This window comes from Rattus norvegicus, chromosome 4 (genome assembly GCF_021556685.1).
Source record: "Rattus norvegicus strain SHRSP/BbbUtx chromosome 4, alternate assembly SHRSP_T2T, whole genome shotgun sequence".
Lineage (NCBI taxonomy): Eukaryota > Metazoa > Chordata > Mammalia > Rodentia > Muridae > Rattus > Rattus norvegicus.
In genome coordinates, this window is record NC_141537.1 from 99,752,608 (window position 1) to 99,773,763 (window position 21,156).

General features: G+C 39.3%; 1 protein-coding gene and 1 long non-coding RNA gene across 7 annotated transcripts in view; both read right to left on the minus strand.

Annotated features, from left to right (window-relative positions):
- Positions 1-2,029, minus strand: part of LOC147994892 (uncharacterized) — a 43,194-nt gene extending 41,165 nt beyond the window's left edge. For 3 of the 6 annotated variants that reach the window (XR_015686656.1, XR_015686655.1, XM_087659748.1), the window contains exon 1: positions 1,853-2,005. Coding sequence is in view for 1 of the 6 variants with exons in the window: in XM_087659748.1 (XP_087515874.1) it covers positions 1,853-1,949 (97 nt within the window). In the remaining 5 variants the exon portion in view is untranslated. Of the gene's footprint in view, positions 1-1,852 lie in introns of all 6 variants that reach the window. The other 3 variants (XR_015686653.1, XR_015686652.1, XR_015686654.1) reach the window with 2 other exon arrangements.
- LOC148006284 (uncharacterized) overlaps positions 1-21,156 on the minus strand; it is a 392,633-nt gene that overhangs the window by 321,243 nt on the left and 50,234 nt on the right. The window lies entirely within an intron of this gene.

Sequence of the window (21,156 nt, forward strand, 5' to 3'; positions counted from 1 at the left end):
AGAATTATTATTAAGTATTAAATATATTAAAAAAAACTCAGGTGACAGCAAATACTGGCAAGAACATGGAAAAAGAGGAATACTCCACCATTGTTGGTGGAATTGCAAGCTGGTAAAAACAATCTGGAAATCAGTCTCGAGGTTCCTCAGAAAATTAGACATTGTACTACCCAAGGACCAAGCTATACCACTCCTGGGCATATACCCAAATGATGCTCGAACATATAACAAGGATACATGCTACAATACATTCGTAGTACCCTTATTTATAATAGCCGGAAGCTGGAAAGAACCCAGATGTCCTTCAACAGGAGAATGGATACAGAAAGTGCGGTACATGTACACAACAGAATACTACTCTGCTATCAACACCAATGAGTTCATGAAATTCATAGGCAAATATCATCTGAGTGAGGGAACCCAATTACAAAAGAACACACATGGTATGCACTCACTGATAAGTGGATATTAGTGGAAAAGCTCGAATTACCGAAGGTACAATTCACAGACCACATGAGACTCAAGAAGAGGGATGACCAAAGTTTAGATGCTTTAGTCCTTCTTAAAAGGGGGATCAAAATTATTCATACAAGGTTATATGGAGACAAAGTTTGCAGCGAAGACTGAAGGGATGGCCATTCAGAGACTGCTCCACCTGGGGAATCCAGCCTTTATACATACAGGCTAAAATCACAGACAGTATTGCTGATTCCAAGAAGTACATGCTGACAGGAGCCTGATATGTATGTCTCCTGAGAGGCTCTATCAGAGTATGACAAATACAGAAGTGAAAACTAGCAGCCAACCATTGAACTGAGAATGAGATCCCCACTAAAGGAGGTAGAGAAAAAATTGAAGGAGCTAAAGGGGCTTGCAACCCCATATGAACAACAATACCATCCAACCAGAGCTCACAGAGACTAAACTACTACCCAAAAGTACACACGGACAGACCTTTGTCTCCAGCTGCATATGAGGCACAAGATGGACTTATTGGGCACCGATGGGAGGAGAGGCCCTTGGTCCTGCAAAGGCTAGGTCCCGCAGTGTAGGGGAATGTTAGTGCAGGGAGGCAGGAAGAGGTGGGTGGTTGGTGAGGGGGAACACCCTCATAAAAAAGTAGGGGGTTAGATGAGATAGGGGGTTTATGGATGGGAAACTGAGATGTAAATAAAAAAATATCCAATAAAAATATCCAATAAAAAAAAGAAAGTAACCTCAGGATCTTCCCATAACATGCTGAGAAAGCCTTTGACAAAGGCTTCATGTTAAATGACAATCCCTTCATGTTAAAAGTCTTGGGAAGATCATAAATTCAATACCCATAGTTAAGCATAGTAAAAGCAATATATAGCAAACCTAGTAGCCATCATCAAACTAAATGGAGAGAAACTTGAAGCAATCCCACTAAAATCACAGACTAGCCAAAGCTGTCAACTCTCTCCCTACCAATTCAATATAGTACTTGATATATTAGTGAGAGGAATTAGACAACAAAAAGAGATCAAAGGATTACAATTAGGAAGGGAAGAAGTAAAAATAACACTATTTGCAGATGATAAGACAGTATACTTAAGTGACCCCAAAAATTCCACCAGAGAACTCCTAAACCTGGTACCCCAACTAGTTTTGTATATCATCTTGACAAAAAGTGGAGTTATTATAGAGAATGGAGCCTCCCTTAAATAAATTCCTCCATGACATAAGTGATCAAGGGCAGAGGACCCCTTGTGGGTGGTACCATTCCTGGACTAGTAGTCTTCAGTTCTATAAGAAAACAAGCTGAGCAAGGCAGGAGAAGCAAGGCAGTAACAATCTTCCATGGCCTCAGCATCAGCTCCTTTTTCAATACCTGTTGAATTCCAGTCCTGACTTTCTTTGGTGATGAACAGCAATATGGAAGTATAACCTGAATAAAATCTTTCTTCTCCGACTTGCTTCTTGTTCATGAACAAGACTGGAAATCAGGCAGCACATTTCCCTTCTGTTCACAATGCTCTCCACTGGAAGAAATAGCTCTTTCTTATATGATGGGTGAGAGAGTCTTTGCTTCAGTAACTCCTGCTCAAGCATTGTTCTCCCTTAGTCGTGTGAAGCTCATGGTTCTTCATGATATGAAAGAGTTTCACAATTAAAAAGAAGAGCATGCACTAGGACTCCTATACAAAAGAACCATGGCCAGTAGGTAGCATCCATTTGTTTTGTATGTCATGCTGTATCTTGTACAGGACCTTATGCATCACTGAAAGGTTTTTTGATAAGAATGATTATATAGTATTGGGCAAGTAGAAGCTTCAGTGAAGCAAGTGGCTCTTGTATTCTTCTGAACAGCTTAGCTGCCTCTTCCCATTGGGTTGATTTACGTTGACCCTATATATCTATTATTTTTCCAGGTGCAAGGTCTATTATTCAGAACCGTAATTTCCAGTTTTTCTCCAGTATATGCTGAACTTTTTTTCTGTTCAAAGAGTTTAAAGTTCCTCTGGTAGTCAATGTCTCCTATTCAGGCTTTCTGCATGTTCACTGTTCTATTTTCTTTTAAAGATACATTATTTTCCATTTTACATTCTTCACCTGCCTAACACTGTCTTATAATCTATTTCTTCACACATAGGCCATGGCACTATTCGTCTCTTCCTTCATCCTGTCCTGCATATTATGCCTATTCTTCTTAATGCTACTGTTAAAAAATAATTTTGGTGAAAGATCAACCTGCTCTCTAACCAGTAATACTCAGTAAATAGCTGTAAATACTCAGTAAATGCCACATTCTCACCTGTCCCTCTTACCTCTGTTATTCTACCATTGTTTGCTTTACCTTATTTTCTGTTTACTTGTTTCCATGTTCTGAATGAATATATGCTGTTGAACCAAGTATATATCTGGTGCTACTGGTAATCATAAGAGGCCATCAAATCCTCTGGAACTAGAATGGTAAGTGGTTGTTAATCCCATTTGGGCAATGGTCCTCTCCAAGGTAAGAAGTGTTTTTATTCACTGAACCATCTCTTTTGATAAAATATATTTGCTATTCAAAAAATTTGTATACTTTATTCATCACATTCCATAAAGTTATATTTAATTTTATATATGCAAATCAAAATAATTTGTATTTACCACACAACTGATGATAATAAAAATATATCTAGTGCTATAGATTCTTCCTATTCAGTCGTGTTACTTTTAAACCTATAATAGAGGCTCAGTTACTGAGAGCAGCAGGAGAAAAAAGATCAAGGATCTTCACCTTCATATCAGAGAAAGAAAAACTTCTACATGTCCTCTTGAGGACTCCAACTAGAGGTTTCTGGGTGTCCATATCAGTGTTCTGTTTGCCTGCAGTCACATGCTCTACCTGGCTTCACTGAAGATACTTGTGTGGCCCAGCTTCCCTGCTCATGCAGAAATAAGGATGTGGCTTACAGTGAACAAAGCATACTCTGGGGAAGAGTCTCTCCCCTATGTGAACAGAGATCACTCACTGATCTCTTTTTATATTTTCAGGGAGCTGTTTCTTCTCTTCTGTGTGAAATGGGTATGATAGACAACATGGAGCTTTCATCAACTCTTCAATCTTCAACAAACTAAGTCTTCCCCTTGTCATTTGTTCTGTGGTCATGGAGTCCAAAGCAAAATGAAGTCTATACAAACAAAAGGGCAATATAAATTGGTATAGGGAGAACTGTTACTTTATCTTTTCACATTTGAAAGATTCACAAATAAATATATACTATGCTTAGAACTGGAATAAAGTATTTTTGTTACATGAATGTATATGTGTACGTATTGATATAATAACTACTGTATATCCCTTCCATAGGCATTCAATGTCTATTACTTCTTTGAGATATTAGATATCATCACTGACTGGAAAACAAGCAAACAAACATTTGTTTCACTGATCCACTTAGAAAACATGGAGCGGGTGTTACTGTAGATAATATCTCTAATGAAAAATTCTACCAAGTTTTTCTTTTATTTAAAACTATCTCTAATCTCTGTAATATGCAAAGTATGTTGATATGAATAAATAAAGTTTTGTTTCATAAAGATATCACAACAGAAAGAAGTGAAAAGAATTTTTAATTTTTTAAGGATCTGAATGACCACATAGTAGAGAAGGGGTCTCTGCATGGGGTAAGGCTTAGGGTCAAAACCTATGAGAGAGAATAAAAGTAATTATCTGAGTGTTCATGACCTCAGAGAAAGATCAGACACAAGATGGGAAGCATGAATGTATTCAATCACATCAGCTTTATGTAATTGACAATTAAGTGCATGTATGTCCTGCCATTTAGGAGTCACATTTTTGTGTTGTCTTGTTCACTGTGTATTGAGTTTTTGCTTTTGCAAAACTTCATCTTAAGAGGACCAGGGATGGGGAATGAAAAGAAAGACACTGTTTCCAATAGTATTTATTGCCAGGCACCTATAAAAGGGACCTCTGTATTGTTTTCCAGGTCTTTTCAGGTCAGGTCTGTGTCATAGTGAAAAATTCCCTTATGAGTTGGAGCTCTCTTGAAGAAAGCATGGCAGAAAATTTTAATGAACATAATACACTCTTTACAGTAACCTGGCCTGACATTGTTCTTCTTCTTCTGAAGAGAAATAAACACACTTCCTGTCAGAAAAATCTATGCATCCCAACCTTAGTCCTGAGAATGGCAGAGATATCAGGTCCTCATTAAATTAGGAACCGAAACAGCCATGCAGCTGTGGCAGACTGCAGATAATTTGCATATTTGAGGAACACAGCCCACTGAACTATGCCTTCTTATTAGACAATCTGGACACTTTTGTATTCAGTCCCAGACAGGACACAGGACAGTCAAGATGGCTCCAGTACAACTTCTAGGGCTTTTGCTGCTCTGCCTCCGAGGTAAGATGGACCATATCAAAAAAACAAAAAGAAAAAAAAAAACAAAAAATACAAAAAAAAAAAAACAAAAACAAAAACAAAAAAAGCTTTCAGAACTGTGTCTGGTGATTTGAAAAGTTATGTTTTTCATTTTTCATGTTGTTAACTGTTTGTATTTGATGTGTATTTCCAATATCAGCCATGAGATGTGACATCCAGATGACCCAGTCTCCTTCACTCCTGTCAGCATCTGTGGGAGACAGAGTCACTCTCAGCTGCAAAGCAAGTCAGAATATTTACAAGTACTTAAACTGGTATCAGCAAAAGCTTGGAGAAGCTCCCAAACTCCTGATATATTATACAAACAGTTTGCAAACGGGCATCCCATCAAGGTTCAGTGGCAGTGGATCTGGTACAGATTTCACACTTACCATCAGCAGCCTGCAGCCTGAAGATGTTGCCATATATTTCTGCTTTCAGTACAGCAGTGGGCCCCACGGTGATACAAACCATAACATAAACCACCCAGAGATGCAGATGTGTGAGGTTGGGTTTTCACAGCTGTTTTTTTTTTTTTTTTTTTTGGTTCTTTCTATTACTGACATAATGTCTCAGATGTAGCCAGGCTTTGAAGATTTTGAATGATTTGGCATCAGAGGCCCATGATATTGCTCTGTACTGGGTATGCTTCAGCAGTACAAACAATACTGATTGTCTGTAGACTTCATGAACTGTTGCGGTCATTATACCTGAGGAATCTAAGTGATATTCTCAGATGGAATTGTTATATAGCAAAACAAATGTCAGTGTAGATGAAGCAAACACTGTCTGGTGTTATAAACACAAGCGGAGTCTACCGAAAAGCTATTGAACGTCTTTTGGACGGTGTAAAGTAGAGGTATGCAATGTTGAAGCTTCAGACAGACAGAACACTGCAGTTCTTTTTGAAATCAGGTTTCGGTTGCATGACAAAGATTTGAAGTGTAAGTATGTGGTCTCAAGACCTCTTTCCAAAGACCAGTATTATGGTATTGATGCTCCCAGTGGTCTTTATGAATTCTTGCCTTTATGTAAATTTTACTCTATCCAGGTACCCACCTGTTGTCACTAGAGAATTTTACAACCATATTTGTCCTCTATAATATAAGACTGGTTCCATATTTTACAATTAATAATTGCTCTTTCATTTTAGTAGATATATTAGAAATATTTATGGGTTTGCTGAAATAATTTTTACCTGTAAAATTTATTTTGGCACTAATTCTTTGTTTAAAGCTTTGAATAAACACGTGTACTAGAAGAGTACTCCTCTTGCTTTACATCCTAACCAGCATGAGCTGTCACTTAAGCCTTTGATCTTAGCTACTCTGGTGAGTGCAAGATGAAACATCAACGTTGCTTTCATTTGCATTTCCCTGATGACTGAGGACTCTGACCATTTCTTCTTCTTTTTTATTTTTTTTTGGTTCTTTTTTTTTTTTTTTTTTTTTTTTTTTTTTTGGAGCCGGGAAGGAACCCAGGGCCTTGCGCTTCCTAGGCAAGCGCTCTACCACTGAGCTAAATCCCCAACCCCTTGACCATTTCTTTAAATGCTTTTCAGCTATTCAGGATTTCTCTGTTGAGAATTCTGCTTATCTCTGTGTCACAGATTCAAATAGGTTATTTGGTTTATTGGTGTCAACTTCTTGAGTTCTTTATATCTTTTGGCAATTCTGTGATGGCTGTCAGGTTGGTGAAGATCCTTTCCTAACCTGTAGGCTGCTGTTCTGTCCTATTGACAGAGTTCTTTGCTTTACAGAAGCTTTTCAGTCGAATGAATTTCGAATTAGTGCAAACTTGTCCAACCACGCTGGTAATCAATATGGATGTTTCCCATAAAATTGTGAACAGTTCTACCTGAAGATCCAGTTACACATTCCTGGGCATGCACCCAATATATGATCCACCATACCACTGGGACATGTGCTGCACTATGTTCATAGAAGCTTTATTTGTAATAGACAGAATCTGGAAACAATCAAGATGTCACTCAACCAAAGAATGGATACAGAAACTACTGTTCATTTATGCAATGGAATACTAACCAGGTGTTAAACGCAAGAATATCAGGAATTGTGAAGGCAAATGAATGGAACTAGAAAATATTTTCCTGAGTGAAGTAAACCAGGCTCAAAAGAACAGGCATGACAAGAGCCTAGCATTACTGCTTTTTGAGAGGCTCCACCCAACAGCAACAGACAAAAGCAGATGCAGAGAGTCTCAGCCAAACATTGATCATAGCACAGCGAGACTTTTGAAAGAGTTTGGGGAAGGATTGAGTGACTTGCAGGGAAGTCATAGGAACTCCACAAGAAGACTGACAGAATAAAATAATCTAGACTCTTGGGGGCTCTCAGAGACTGAACCACTAACCAAAGAGCCTCCATGGGTGGAAGCCAAGGTCCCTGCTCACATGCAGCAGATGTCTATCTTAATCTACATGCACTTTCCCCAACAACTGGACTGGGGGCTATCCCTAAACTGATGCCAACAAATAATGGAACAACTTTATGTACAGATTTTTCAACAAAATATAATTCCACATATTTTTTATCTTTAAAGGTTTTTAAAACACACACACGAACACATACACATGCACATGTGCACACACACAAACACACACACACATACACACACACACACTCACAAAGGGTGTGTGTCATCTTTATCTAAACAGGATATTAAACCTCTATGAGGTAGAGAATTCATCTTTGAATTTATGGTAATCTTCCCAATCTGGGTGAACTGTGAGAGAGTAAGACTCTGAATTTGGTGGAAGAGGAGGAGCCTTAGGTTCCATGTGTAAAATTTCAGCTTCTGTTTACATGTTGTCCATACTCCACAAACCCCATCTTTTGCTAATTTCACTTCTTTTAATGCTTTATTGTCTAATTCGTACTCATTTAATGAAGCTGTCTCTTAGTCCTCAGAATTGTGGTGCTCACACTCATCCTATATCATATTGATAACAACTGATACCATGCCCATGTGACCCAAATTATATTACAATGTTATGCACGTGGCTGATGAGTTTGGATATTCTGCTTCATGTTCTCCACAACCTAAACAATGAATGTCCCTTCATCAGGATCCAAGGATTATAGTCACGGTCAATATTATGTTGCAGCAATCTAGCAGATGTGCTTTAAATACAGGAGTTCTACATTTTTTTAATGATGCACTAGTCAGCAAATAGTACTGTGTTACCCAATTTTTGCCTCATTGTTCTTACTTACTTCCTTCTGCAGGGGTGTCTCTAATCTTTCAATTGAAGGTCTTAAAGTCTTTTTTCACATGCCACTTGTGAATTTTCTCCTGTGAAAGCAGGAGATTACCTGGGAATGAAAGGAGCCAAAAGGAATGAGGTAGACCACAGCCTAATGCTGTATGGAGAAAGTATTAAATCCCTGTGGTTTCTACCCAGCTTCTGAACCTTTGGAATAAAAAGCACACACAGCCTTTGTATTTACAAAAAGCATTAAACAGTACAAAAGCTTGACAGATGCCTACCCTCTATGTTTTTAGAAACTACTTTCCTATCAATAAATCTGAGTTATTACATACTCTGCTTCTTAATGGGCTACTCTTAATTGGCCATCCCTCAGAGTCACATTGTCTTTATTTCTAAGCCAGGGGACTTCTTCCTCTTCTCCCTGGTATCTGTCTCCAACTTCCAGCCCTGGATACCTCAAGCTCAACTATGTCTTCTCTGCCCAGGTATTGAGTATTGGCATTTTTATTTAACTATCAGAAGTAATTTGGGGTCAGGGTCACTTAGCATCTACCTGCAGACTCTCCTCCTTGGGGTAACCAGATTTTGGGTTCAATATTACCACTGAAATACAAGTAGCATCAGACCAACTAACTGCAATGCTGCACACAGTTTAGTTTAGATTCTGGTACACATTGTATACACAGATTCAGTAAAGAAGGAGGTGAGCAAGCCACGCTGTTTGAGTTCAGAAAATCATGATTAGAAACAAAAGATTAGACAACACTTGAGTAAATGTTTGTGAGCAAATACTAAATGTTAAAATATCAGCTCCATGAAAACTTACTGATGGCAGATTAATTTAAAGAAAATTGTCTGACACATACTATATATTATACCTCAGGGAAGCACCAATGGCTTATGCTCTAAGATCAAGAATTGACAAGTGGGATGTAATAAAACTGCAAAGCTTATGTAAGGCAAAGGACACTGTGGTTAGGACAAAAAGACAATGAACAGATTGAGAAAAGATCTTTACCAATCGTAAAACTGATAGAGGGCTTATATCCAAAATAAACAAAGAAATCAAGAAGTTAGACCGCAGGGAGACAAATAACCCTATTAAAAATGGGGTTCAGAGCTAAACAAAGAATTCACAGCTGAGGAATGCCGAATGGCTGAGAAACACCTAAAGAAATGTTCAACATCTTAAGTCATAAGGGAAAAGCAAATCAAAACCACCCTGAGATTTCACCTTACACCAGTGAGAATGGCTAAGATCAAAAACTCAGGTGACAGCAGATGCTGGCCAGGATGTGGAGGAGAGGAACACTCCTCCATTGTTGGTGGGATTGCAGACTGGTACAACCATTCTGGAAATCAGTCGGGAGTTTCCTCAGAAAATTGAACATTGAACTACCTGAGGACCCATCTATACTGCACTTGGGAATATACCCCAATGATACCCCAACATATAAAACAAAGACACATGTACACTACGTTCATAGCAGTCTTATTTATAATAGCCAGAAGCGGGAAATAACCCAGATGCCCTTCAACAGAGGAATGGATACAGAAAATGTGGTACATCTACATCATGGAATATAATACAGGTGTCAAAATCAATGACTTTATGAAATTCATTGGCAAATGGACAGAACGGGAAAATATCATCCTGAGTGAGGTAACCCAATCACAGAAAAACACACATGGTATGCACTCTTTGATAAGTGGATATTAGCCCAAATGCTTGAATTACCCTAGATGCACAGAACACATGAATCTCAATAAGGATGACCAAAATCTGAATGTTTCACTCCTTCTTTAAAAGGGGAACAAGAATACATTAGGAGGCAATTGGGAGGCAAAGTTTGGTACACAGGCAGAAGGAACACCCATTCAGAGCCGGCCCCACATGCGGCCCATACATATACAGCCACCAAACTAGATAAGATGGATGATGCAAAGAATTGCAGGCCGACAGGAACCGGATGTAGATCTCTCTTGAGAGACACAGCCAGAATACAGCAAATACATAGGCAAACGCCAGAAGCAAACGACTGAAATGAGAACGGGACCCCGTTGAAGGAATCTTAGAAAGTACTGAAAGAGCTTGAAGGGGCTTGAGACCCCATATGAACAACAATGCCAACCAACCAGAGCTTCCAGGGACTAAGCCACTACCCAAAGACTATATATGGACTGGCCATGGGCTCCAACCTCATAGGTAGCAATGTATAGCCTAGTAAGAACACCAGTGGAAGGGGAAGCCCTTGGTCCTGCCAAGACTGAACCCCGAGTGAATGTGATTGTTGGGGGAGTGTGGTAATTGGGGAGGGATGGGAAGGGGAACAATCATAGAGAAGAGTGGGGGGAGGGGTTAGTGGATGTTGGCCAGGGAACCGGGAAGGGGAATAACTATCGAAATGTAAACAAGAAATACTCAAGTTAATAAAGATGAAAAAAAAGAATAGAAACAAAAGATCAGACAACACTTTAATAAATATTTGTGAGCAAATACTCAATGTTAACGTAGTAGTATCATGAAAATTTATTCAGGGCAATTTATTTTAAAGGCAATTTTCTTGTACTTTATTAGATCGTTTCTTAGAGAAGCAAGAAACAAAGTAGAAGAACATATGCAGATTGAGGGTACATTAGGGCAAATACTTTCTGCTCTCTTGGAAGTTTCCACCCCAAGGCTCGGCATATCCTTTCCAAAGACTGGAGTCTTTTCCTATGCTGCAAAAAGGAAAAAAAAAAGCGATAATAACTAACATAAGGCAGTGAAAGGAGGGAATAGCGAACTGATGTTTGGAAGCAGTAGGTGGGTATACACTTGAGCCATGCCTGGTAAACACAGTTTCCATCAATTCACTCTGACTGAATAGGGAAGAAGAACACCAGAAGAGGAAAGGTCACTTATATCAGGAAAAGTGATAGCAGACAGTGTGCTTGTCGCAAGGAGGCAAAGTGTTTAGGCGGGGGGCAGATACAATTTAGAAACATCAGCCCATTTTTTCACTGATCTGACAAAAAATTCTATCATGGTTGGATTTGTTTTTATTGCACGTGTACGCCATACTGTGTATTACAGGGAATGTATCAAAGAAGATAATTATTCAACAGTGAAAAGAGCCTGTGAACTTCCTTGCACTTTTCACACTGTGATATTGTAGATGTCTAGGTCCTAAGGAGATAGTAGCATGGAAAGCAAGAACCAGAGCAATTCAGATTCCCATGCTACCTGCAGGATTCAATAAGAACATTTGTCCTTTTGTAGATAAATATGCATTAAAATTCTCTTCGAAGACCACTGCAGATGCTCGTTCAGGATGAGTTATTGAATGTAGCTGTTCTCAGACTTGACAAAGTGCTCCTGATTTGCATGTGCCCTGGTCCAGTCCCGAGCCATGAGGACTTCTTCACAGGTGGGTCACGCCCTGAGAAGAACCAGTTGCTGTCAGAATACAGAATGGACACGAGGCCCACACTCTTTTTCTTGGGATCCTGCACTTCTTCCTTAATTAAAGAATAACATCAATATGAATTTGCTAACCTTTCCTGTAAGGGATGTCTGGTAATTTAAGTAACGTCTCATTTAACACACTTCATATGAGGGATTATTCAATTTGTATCTTAACTGTCTTTTTAAATGACATCCAGATATTCCACACTCCCTCATTTTATCCAAACCTTTGAGGGAACAAAATGTACAGTTGCTTGCTGGTCAGGATGGAACCAACAGACATCAGGAAAATCTCCAAAATTCTTGATCTATGGTTCATCTGACTTGTAAGATTAAGTCTAATTGAGGTTCAGGGGCAGTGGCCAGATTTCACCTTCATCATCAGGAGCCTGGAGTCTGGATGTGTTTAACGTTGTTCTTCTTGCTACTATTGGAGTAACCCTTCCATAGTGGGTCATGTCAGAACATAATCCACTTGGAGTAACAGGAGTGTGAAGCTGGATGTCTATCATTGAGCCTGAACTCCTGTATCCTCTACTGCCTGAAAATATTTTCAGATGAAACCTGGCTTAATGGGATACTCTCAAGTTTTTTCTAGAAGCAAAAGGCTAACTTTGTGTCATTATTTTCTGCTTTCGTAGCACAGAATCTTATATTCTGCTCATCAGTACTAAGCATCTGCATTGCACAATCAGCTTGGTCTACTAGAAAAAAAATGAAGATACTTTCTACATGTAAATGCACTCTGACACAGAAATGTAGAATCTGCATTATATCTATTAACTGGCTTTTATAAGGTCTGATCTGCTGGTCAGAAATTTTGCAGCTATGCCACACTTACCCCAGTAGATTCTGTGTGACAAGTTCCACAGACTGAGGCATTAGACTCTAAGGGAAAAGGTCTCCTGGAACAGTGTGTGGAGTTCTCTAGTCAGAGAAAAATATTGAGCCATAGTTCTCATGGCAGTTTGTCTGCTTTATCTTCTTCTATTCCTTTTCTGTATTTATGACGTGTTTCTGATATAGACTGAGATTTTAAGTGAGAAAATTGGATAAGAAGCCACCCTTTGAGATGGCATCACTTGCCATGACTTTTTCTCCAAGAGATCTAGTGATTTGCCTAATAATCATTTATATAATTACAAAATAGTACTTTGATGAAAACCTTCCCAACAATATATGATCTTGTATGGCTATGCATGTGTAATTGAGGTGGGTTCTGATATTTTGGTATAGAAAGCATTGTTTTAAAATACAGTTTTAAACTGAACTTTGAGGATTTTTAATAAGGCAGAAGGTTGATGTTAGATAAAAATTACCCATGGGATTTTATTTACTTGTTCCGACCTAGGGGTCATAATCCAAGTTCCCATGAAGATCTTTGATACCCACTAATGGAAGTTTGATATTCTCTATAAGTGATTTTTTGTTCTATTAACTGATAATGATATTATCTATTTCATTCATAATTGATTCTTTTAACCTACTCTTTAGATAGTGTAATACCTGAATGTTTTTTTTTCTTGTGCCAGGTGAGTGTGATAATTATGATTTGTAGCTGCTTCAATGAACATATCTTTTAGAATTGTAATATTTGTTTCTCCTGTATAAAAGTCCCTGTTCGAAAGTCACAAAGTACACTCAGATTCACACTGCATCTGTGTTTGTTTCTGTTTGTCACACCTGAATCCTTACTCACCAAGTCTTCAAGGACAAAAGTCCCAGGGAACCCAACACCCAGCTGGGGTGGTCCATGATAATACTATATGTAAGGTAGATTCTGTATATTCTCTATAGTCCAGGGATCTCTGAGCAATAAAAACCCAGAGTGTCTGACTATGTGCTTCAAAAATTTGTTCCCAAAGCCAAATAGGATGGTCACTATGTTTCTATAATCTTTACATCGTTTCACAAATCTGCTTTTAGTTGCAGGTTGATATTGCTCTCTCTTAATTTGATTCTCAATTCTCATTAAAATAAATCTCCTAATTAAAGAGTCCTATTGAAAAATCATACTAGAAAAACAAATTATTATTCAAAATAGTTGATAAACTGGCAGCCTTTTATGTATATAATCAAGCATCTAATTAAAAGTGAAATTATCACTTTGTCTCCTTGAATATCAGCTTTTTGCATATTAAAGAAATGGAAATATTAACAAGACTATTATTTAATCAACATCATTCTTCTTTTTCTTACTCACTATGTGACTCAATAAGAAACCTTACTCATTAAAAATGATCAATTCTCAACCCTCTCACAATTGATACTTCCAATATTTTATTTCTCACACTCTGTTTTCACAATTTTATCACTTTTAGGCCTGATATACTAAATACAGATCTTGTTCTTTAGTATAAAGCTCCATTAGTTGATATTTTAGCACCTGGAAAATCACCAGTGTTGTTTCATCGAGCAATGATTATGAAGACACAATCATCTACATAACTGTAGAGATAAAGCATGACTTGAATACTTTTTCCATGAATGAAAATTATGAATCCTCAATTTCTAATATTAACCTTCTTCAAATAATAGGAAACAGTAAATTATTGTGTTAGAGACCATTGCATTGCCATAATAAAAATACTTGAAAGAAATAATGTTAAAAGATCTGATGCGATTAGATTAATCTTTTCAGTTTCTGAGCCCTAAGGATTGGAAAGGGATATGGAGTAAAACCAAGTATACCATGGAATGTCTGAAAGAAATAGATATGTTTGAAATATCCAAAGATAGTATATACAAAAGGGCCTGAACATACTAATTGCCTCCTCCAACTTTAACAAAATCTTCACTGCGATTTCTCAAAAGTGCCATAAAATTATCCAAAGCTGAAGCCAGTATATAAAATGCAAGCTTCAGGAGATATCGCAGAATACAGTAGAAAACAACAGACCATCAAGATGCTGTTAACCAGTCATCAGTTGCCTTAATAAAAATAGGCTATTTGAGGCACAATTAGAAGGTCCTTTTTACTGTGTAAATTACAAAAACCACCACAGCTAGAATTACGTAAACATAAATTAAAATGTTCTTGAGTAAATTATGAGACTTTTTTTTTTTACCTCTTCTCTTTGTCTTGAGAGGAAGAGAATTAAAAGCAGACAGGTCACATTGATACATTTCGCCAATTCTCAAAATAGTTTTGAAGCCTGAGTGGGTATTATGAATGTTAGCAAACCCATCCACATCAAAAAGTAGATGAGGCAGCTCCGACTACTCTGTTGACACCTTAGGACATTTTGCTATGACTTGTATCACTGTGAGAGGAAGACTGTTCACCTGTGCATTGTAGTAAGTCACAATCTCATTAAGCTTCAGGTTGCTGATGATGAGAGAGTAATTTGTCCTAGATCCACTGCCACAAAGCCTCAATGGGACCCCAGTATTTAAATATTCATGGCTTATAGATCAGTAGTTGAGGTGAATTCCCTGATTCCTGCTGGTGCCAGAATAACCAAGTATCAACGTTCTCATTGGTTTGGCAATTGATAATTAATCAGTCTCCAAGAGATACAAATAGAGTGGATAAAGACTGGTTAATCTAAGTATCACATCTCATACCTGAGGTAGAAGAGGCACAACGGGCATACAGTGTTAACCACATAGCAAGATAATTTCCATAAAAATAAAGGTAGCCACACTTATGTCTCACCTGAAAAGACCAGAGCAGCATCAGTGCTAAGAGTTCAGGAAGGACACTCAGCTAAGCTCTGTATCCTCACTGAAAGTGACTTTTGCACATGGTTTAAATATCCTCAAGTGAAATCTTCAGCCTTTTTCTGTGCTCTGGCCACATGCAAATTATTAGGGGATTGCAAGGCTTGAGCTACCTATAGTGTTAGCTATCCAAGAGAGAGAAGAGCAGAAAATATCAGCCTTCAGACTACAAATTACTTTGTATGGGTGAAAAAATATTATCTGTCCTAGCTCTGCCTGCCAGTGCCTCAGCTGTGCATGCCCTTATGCACATCCTCAAGTCTCCCCCTTGCTCTGCAGATTAGCCATTCCCAAAGATTGCTGTGCTCAGTGTTGCAGGATTAAATCTGTCCTGGCACAGTTTCACACATGGCACGGTTTTCTCATTCCTTTTCTCTATTTATAAAACGTATCAAAGTTATTTAAGATTTTTCATGCCTAACCTGTCTTGACATATGATCCTTACTAATAATTTACTTCCTGAGGAATGCCAGCGAATTTAGCAAAAGGGCAGTCTTAAAACCACTGAATTTTGAAAAACTTCAAGAAGTAATATTTGAAAAAGAGGAATTCCCATGCAATTTTTAGAATGCCTTACAGGGGCTTTATTACGATACACTAATTTGGACCCTAAAATCCTAGAAGGTAAGCAATTTCTGATGACCTATTTCTTTTCCCAGAGCTACCCTGACATAACAAAAAAACGAATTTAAAAAGGTAGAAAGTGGGGCCCTAACTCCACAGGCAGAAGTTTTGGCGCTGGCCTTTAAAGTGTACCACGGGAGAGAAGTATTACAGACTAAAGAACCATATGCTGGCAATAGCTGTCTGAACGGCCTCAGCCACTGACCAGAACTCCTGTTCTTCTAAGGCTAAGACCACCAGGCTCCTGCTACAAATATGGTAAACAAAGTCATTGAGCAAGGTCTTTCCCTAATCCCTGAAAGCCAAGAGGGTCAGGTCGCAGTGACATCAAGTGAAACAATGGCAGTCAATTGCCCTTATGTTGTGCATGACAGGGTGACATCATGTCCAGGTAACCCTCAGCTGAGCTCCTAGGCTTGGCTATGGATAAATGAAGGGGCAAGTGTTCCCAAACCCGACCACTGCCGTCAGCAACATGGAGCCCTGGGTAACCCTCATGGGTTGTGGGCAGCCCATCTCTTTCGTCTTGGACACTGTGGCCACTTACTCGTTCCTAACAGAGCTCTGGGGACCCATTTCTCTCTCAAGTTTCCCTACTGTTGGGGTAGAGGGAAAACCTTACCTTCTCAACAAACCCCACTGTTTAGCTGCAGTTTTAGGAGTGTGCCTCTCATACATTCCTTTTCGGTAGTGCCAACATGCCCTGTCCCCTTGTTAGGAAGGGATTTTCTAACTAAGTTCTTTGTCTTACTTCCTTTGCCACGACCCCATTTGCCTAAACTCAAACTTCCCAGGAGTCCTTCTGCTCCTTCTAGTTAGCCAACCTACTAACAGAGACATGCCATTTCCTCTACCAGCTTCTCGTATAGACCCTTGAGTCTGGGAGGTCCAAAAGCACTCTGTTGCCTAACAGTCTTTCCAAATAGGGTCCCGAAGCTGCTCCATGACCAGGTGCCAGGAACCAATCCAAATCTCTGTTTCCAGTATCACTTCTCAGATTTATGTATCATGAACTCTTTACTTGCTTTCTCTTTGACCAGACAAAAAATGATTCTAAAAAATGACCAGGTAAGTATGGCATCTGCCAATATTGGTCTTGTTAGATACATATGCTAGGATCACAGACCAATCACTACTTCTATCAACAAAACAAGAGTCTCTTTCACTACATCGAAGATCCAAGATGAGAGATAGGAGTTGTTAGTAAGTGCTACCAAAAAAATCAAGCAGGGTCTTCAATAAGTAATATCTGTGGTTAGGACAAAACGGCAACCAACAGATTGGGAAAAGATCTTTACCAATCCTACAACAGATAGAGGCCTTATATCCAAAATATACAAAGAACTCAAGAAGTTAGACCGCAGGGAAACAAATAACCCTATTAAAAAATGGGGTTCAGAGCTAAACAAAGAATTCACAGCTGAGGAATGCCGAATGGCTGAGAAACACCTAAAGAAATGTTCAACATCTTTAGTCATAAGGGAAATGCAAATCAAAACAACCCTGAGATTTCACCTCACACCAGTGCGATTGGCTAAGATCAAAAACTCAGGTGACAGCAGATGCTGGCGAGGATGTGGAGAAAGAGGAACACTCCTCCATTGTTGGTGGGATTGCAGACTGGTAAAACCATTCTGGAAATCAGTCTGGAGGTTCCTCAGAAAATTGGACATTGAACTGCCTGAGGATCCAGCTATACCTCTCTTGGGCATATACCCAAAAGATGCCTCAACATATAAAAGAGACACGTGCTCCACTATGTTCATCGCAGCCTTATTTATAATAGCCAGAAAATGGAAAGAACCCAGATGCCCTTCAACAGAGGAATGGATACAGAAAATGTGGTACATCTACACAATGGAATATTACTCAGCTATCAAAAACAACGAGTTTATGAAATTCGTAGGCAAATGGTTGGAACTGGAAAATATCATCCTGAGTGAGCTAACACAATCACAGAAAGACATACATGGTATGCACTCATTGATAAGTGGCTATTAGCCCAAATGCTTGAATTACCCTAGATCCGTAGAACAAACGAAACTCAAGACGGATGATCAAAATGTGAATGCTTCACTCCTTCTTTAAATGAGGAAAAAGAATACCCTTGGCAGGGAAGGGAGAGGCAAAGATTAAAACAGAGACTGAAGGAACACCCATTCAGAGCCTGCCCCACATGTGGCCCATACATATACAGCCACCCAATTAGACAAGATGGATGAAGCAAAGAAGTGCAGACCGACAGGAGCCGGATGTAGATCGCTCCTGAGAGACACAGCCAGAATACAGCAAATATAGAGGCGAATGCCAGCAGCAAACCACTGAACTGAGAATAGGTCCCCTATTGAAGGAATCAGAGAAAGAACTGGAAGAGCTTGAAGGGGCTCGAGACCCCAAAAGTACAACAATGCCAAGCAACCAGAGCTTCCAGGGACTAAGCCACTACCTAAAGACTATACATGGACTGACCCTGGACTCTGACCCCATAGGTAGCAATTGAATATCCTAGTAAGAGCACCAGTGGAAGGGGAAGCCCTGGGTCCTGCTAAGACTGAACCCCCAGTGAACTAGTCTATGGGGAGAGGGCGGCAATGGGGGGAGGGTTGGGAAGGGAACACCCATAAGGAAGGGGAGGGGGGAGGGGGATGTTTGCCCGGAAACCGGGAAAGGGAATAACACTCGAAATGTATATAAGAAATACTCAAGTTAATAAAAAAAAAATTAAAAAAAATAAGTAATATCTACATTCATATAAAATATGTCTCAATTTCTCAACCTCTAGATATCGAAAAGGTAGGGGAGGTAATTAAACATTCCTCCAAGTCTTTGACACCCCTCCCCATAAATGGCACGAACTTGTCATTCCTCCTTTTGCTCCAGACCTTGTCCTCAGCATACCAACTCCTTACCATCACCTGTAAGGTGCCAGTTAAGTTATGGCTTCACCAGTGATCCAAAGCAATAACTTTACCTCGCCCTTTGTAAGCTGCCCTAACTCTGATGTCTTCATGATTCCATACATTTCTGCTTTTTGGTGAGGCAAACTGTTTTAAAACCTCTGGGACATATTCAGTAGGAATGTTAGGCTCCATAGACTGCTATAGAATCACAACCCCTGATACCCCATCTCTGCCACAATGCCCAGTAATCCAAAATAGGACAATCCCCTGTGAAACCCAGGTATATCATTGTTTGCCTGCCAGTTGGTCAGGAGTTTGTATGTTGTTACTCCTTTTCCATGAAATAGTGGTAGTCAGGGAACCGAGCCCCTGCCAGTCATGTGGTAGACATCAGAGCTGCCCATCATAGGAATGCAGTTCAGATCGTGCCTAAGCTGGTCACTGCTGGAATAGCCAAGGTGGTAGCACTGGAATTGCAGAGATAACTACTTCTATGGCCCAATATAATAAGCTCACTTACAAGTTTGACAACAGTTTTCAAAAAATGTCTGAAACCATGCTTACTGTCCAGAAACAGATTGATGCATTGGCAGCTGTGGTACTTCCGAACCCAATGGGGGCTAGACGTTCTAACAGCTTAGGATGGTGGACTTTGGCAGTTCCTCCAAGAAGAATGCTGTTTCTTCATCCACCATTCTGGGATAGTGAAAAAAAATTCAGAAGCTTCAATAACACATACTGAATTTTAGGGACTGCGAGGCCACCAGTGCCTGGACTTTCGAAAACCCTATAATGAAGTGGATACTCCTTTCATAACACCTTTCCTAGTCATTTTTCTGGTGTTTCATTTCAGTCCCTTCTTCATTAATCTTGTCTTACATTATTTCAATGACAGATACAGAAAATTTCTAATCAAACTCTCAGTCAGTTCCTGTAACAGTTTTGCCAGCCAAATCCACTGAGGAACCTGATGCAAGAGTTAAATAAGTGGGCCCAGATGGTGAAAGTCAGCTATTCTCAAAAACTGAAATTCCCCAAGAAAGCAGGAAGTAACCTAAGAGACACTACACCCTTATTCCCCATTCACCATCAGCTCCCCCCCCCTTTTTTTTTTTACCTTTTTTTATGATACGAAAAAGAGAGGTAACTTGGTATCAGGAATTGTTTTTGACTCCAGTAGCAACACTACCTGGTTAGTGTTGCCATGGCAATAGCCACACATTCCCAGTGTACCCTTGGCTTAGTTCCCACCTTCACTTAGGAGTAATTGCATCATATTCCAAATAAAAGGCAGATATTTTCTGCCCTCTCTCTATTTCTCTTTTCTCACTCGTCCCTCTCTCCCTTGTCTCATCCTCCCATTAAATCATATCCTTGTGGAACCATGTTGTTTTGGTGTGATTTGTCAGGACTGACTGCCACCTGACTTTTCATAGTACCCTCCCTAGGCTGGTACTCTTAGGTTCTATAAGAAAGCAAGCTGAACATGCCAGGAGAAGCAAACCAGTAAGTTGCATCCCTTCATGCCTCTGCAACAACTCTCACTTCCTGGCCTGCTTGAGTTCCAGTCCTGTGATCTTGGGATGATAAATAGCAATATGGAAGAGTAAACTGAATAAACTCTTTACTCTCCAACTTGCATTTTGGTCATAATGTTTGTGCGGAATAGAAACCCTGACTAAGATTCCTGATAGACAACTTCAGCAACGTGGCTGGATATAAAATTAACTCAAAATATCAGTAGCCTTCCTCTACCAAAGTATAAACAGGCTGAGAAAGAAATTAGGGAAATAACACCTTTCACATTAGTCACAAATAACATAAAATATCTTGGTGTGTCTCTAACCAAGCAAGTGACGTACTGTATGACAAGATTTTCAAGTATCTGAAGAATGAAACTGAAGAGGATCTCAGAAGATGGAAAGAACTCCCATATTCGTGGACTGGCAGGATTAATAGAGTAAAAATAGCCATCTTGCTGAAAGCTAGATTGAATCTACAGATTAAATGCAATCGCCATCAAAATGCCAAATCAAATCTTCATACACTTAGAAAGAGCAAGTTGCAAATTCACTTGGGATAACAAAAACCTAGGATAGTGAAAACTACCCTCAACAATATAAGAACTTCTGGGGGAAACACCATTCCTGACCTCAAGCTGTATAACAGAGCAATAATGATGAAAATTGCATGTTATTGCTACAGAGGCAGGCAGGTGGATCAAAGAGTTAGAATTGAAGATCCAGAAAGGAGCTACACATCTATGGCCACTGATGTTTGATAAAGGAACTAAAACCATCCAATTGAAAAATGATAGCATTTTCAACACATG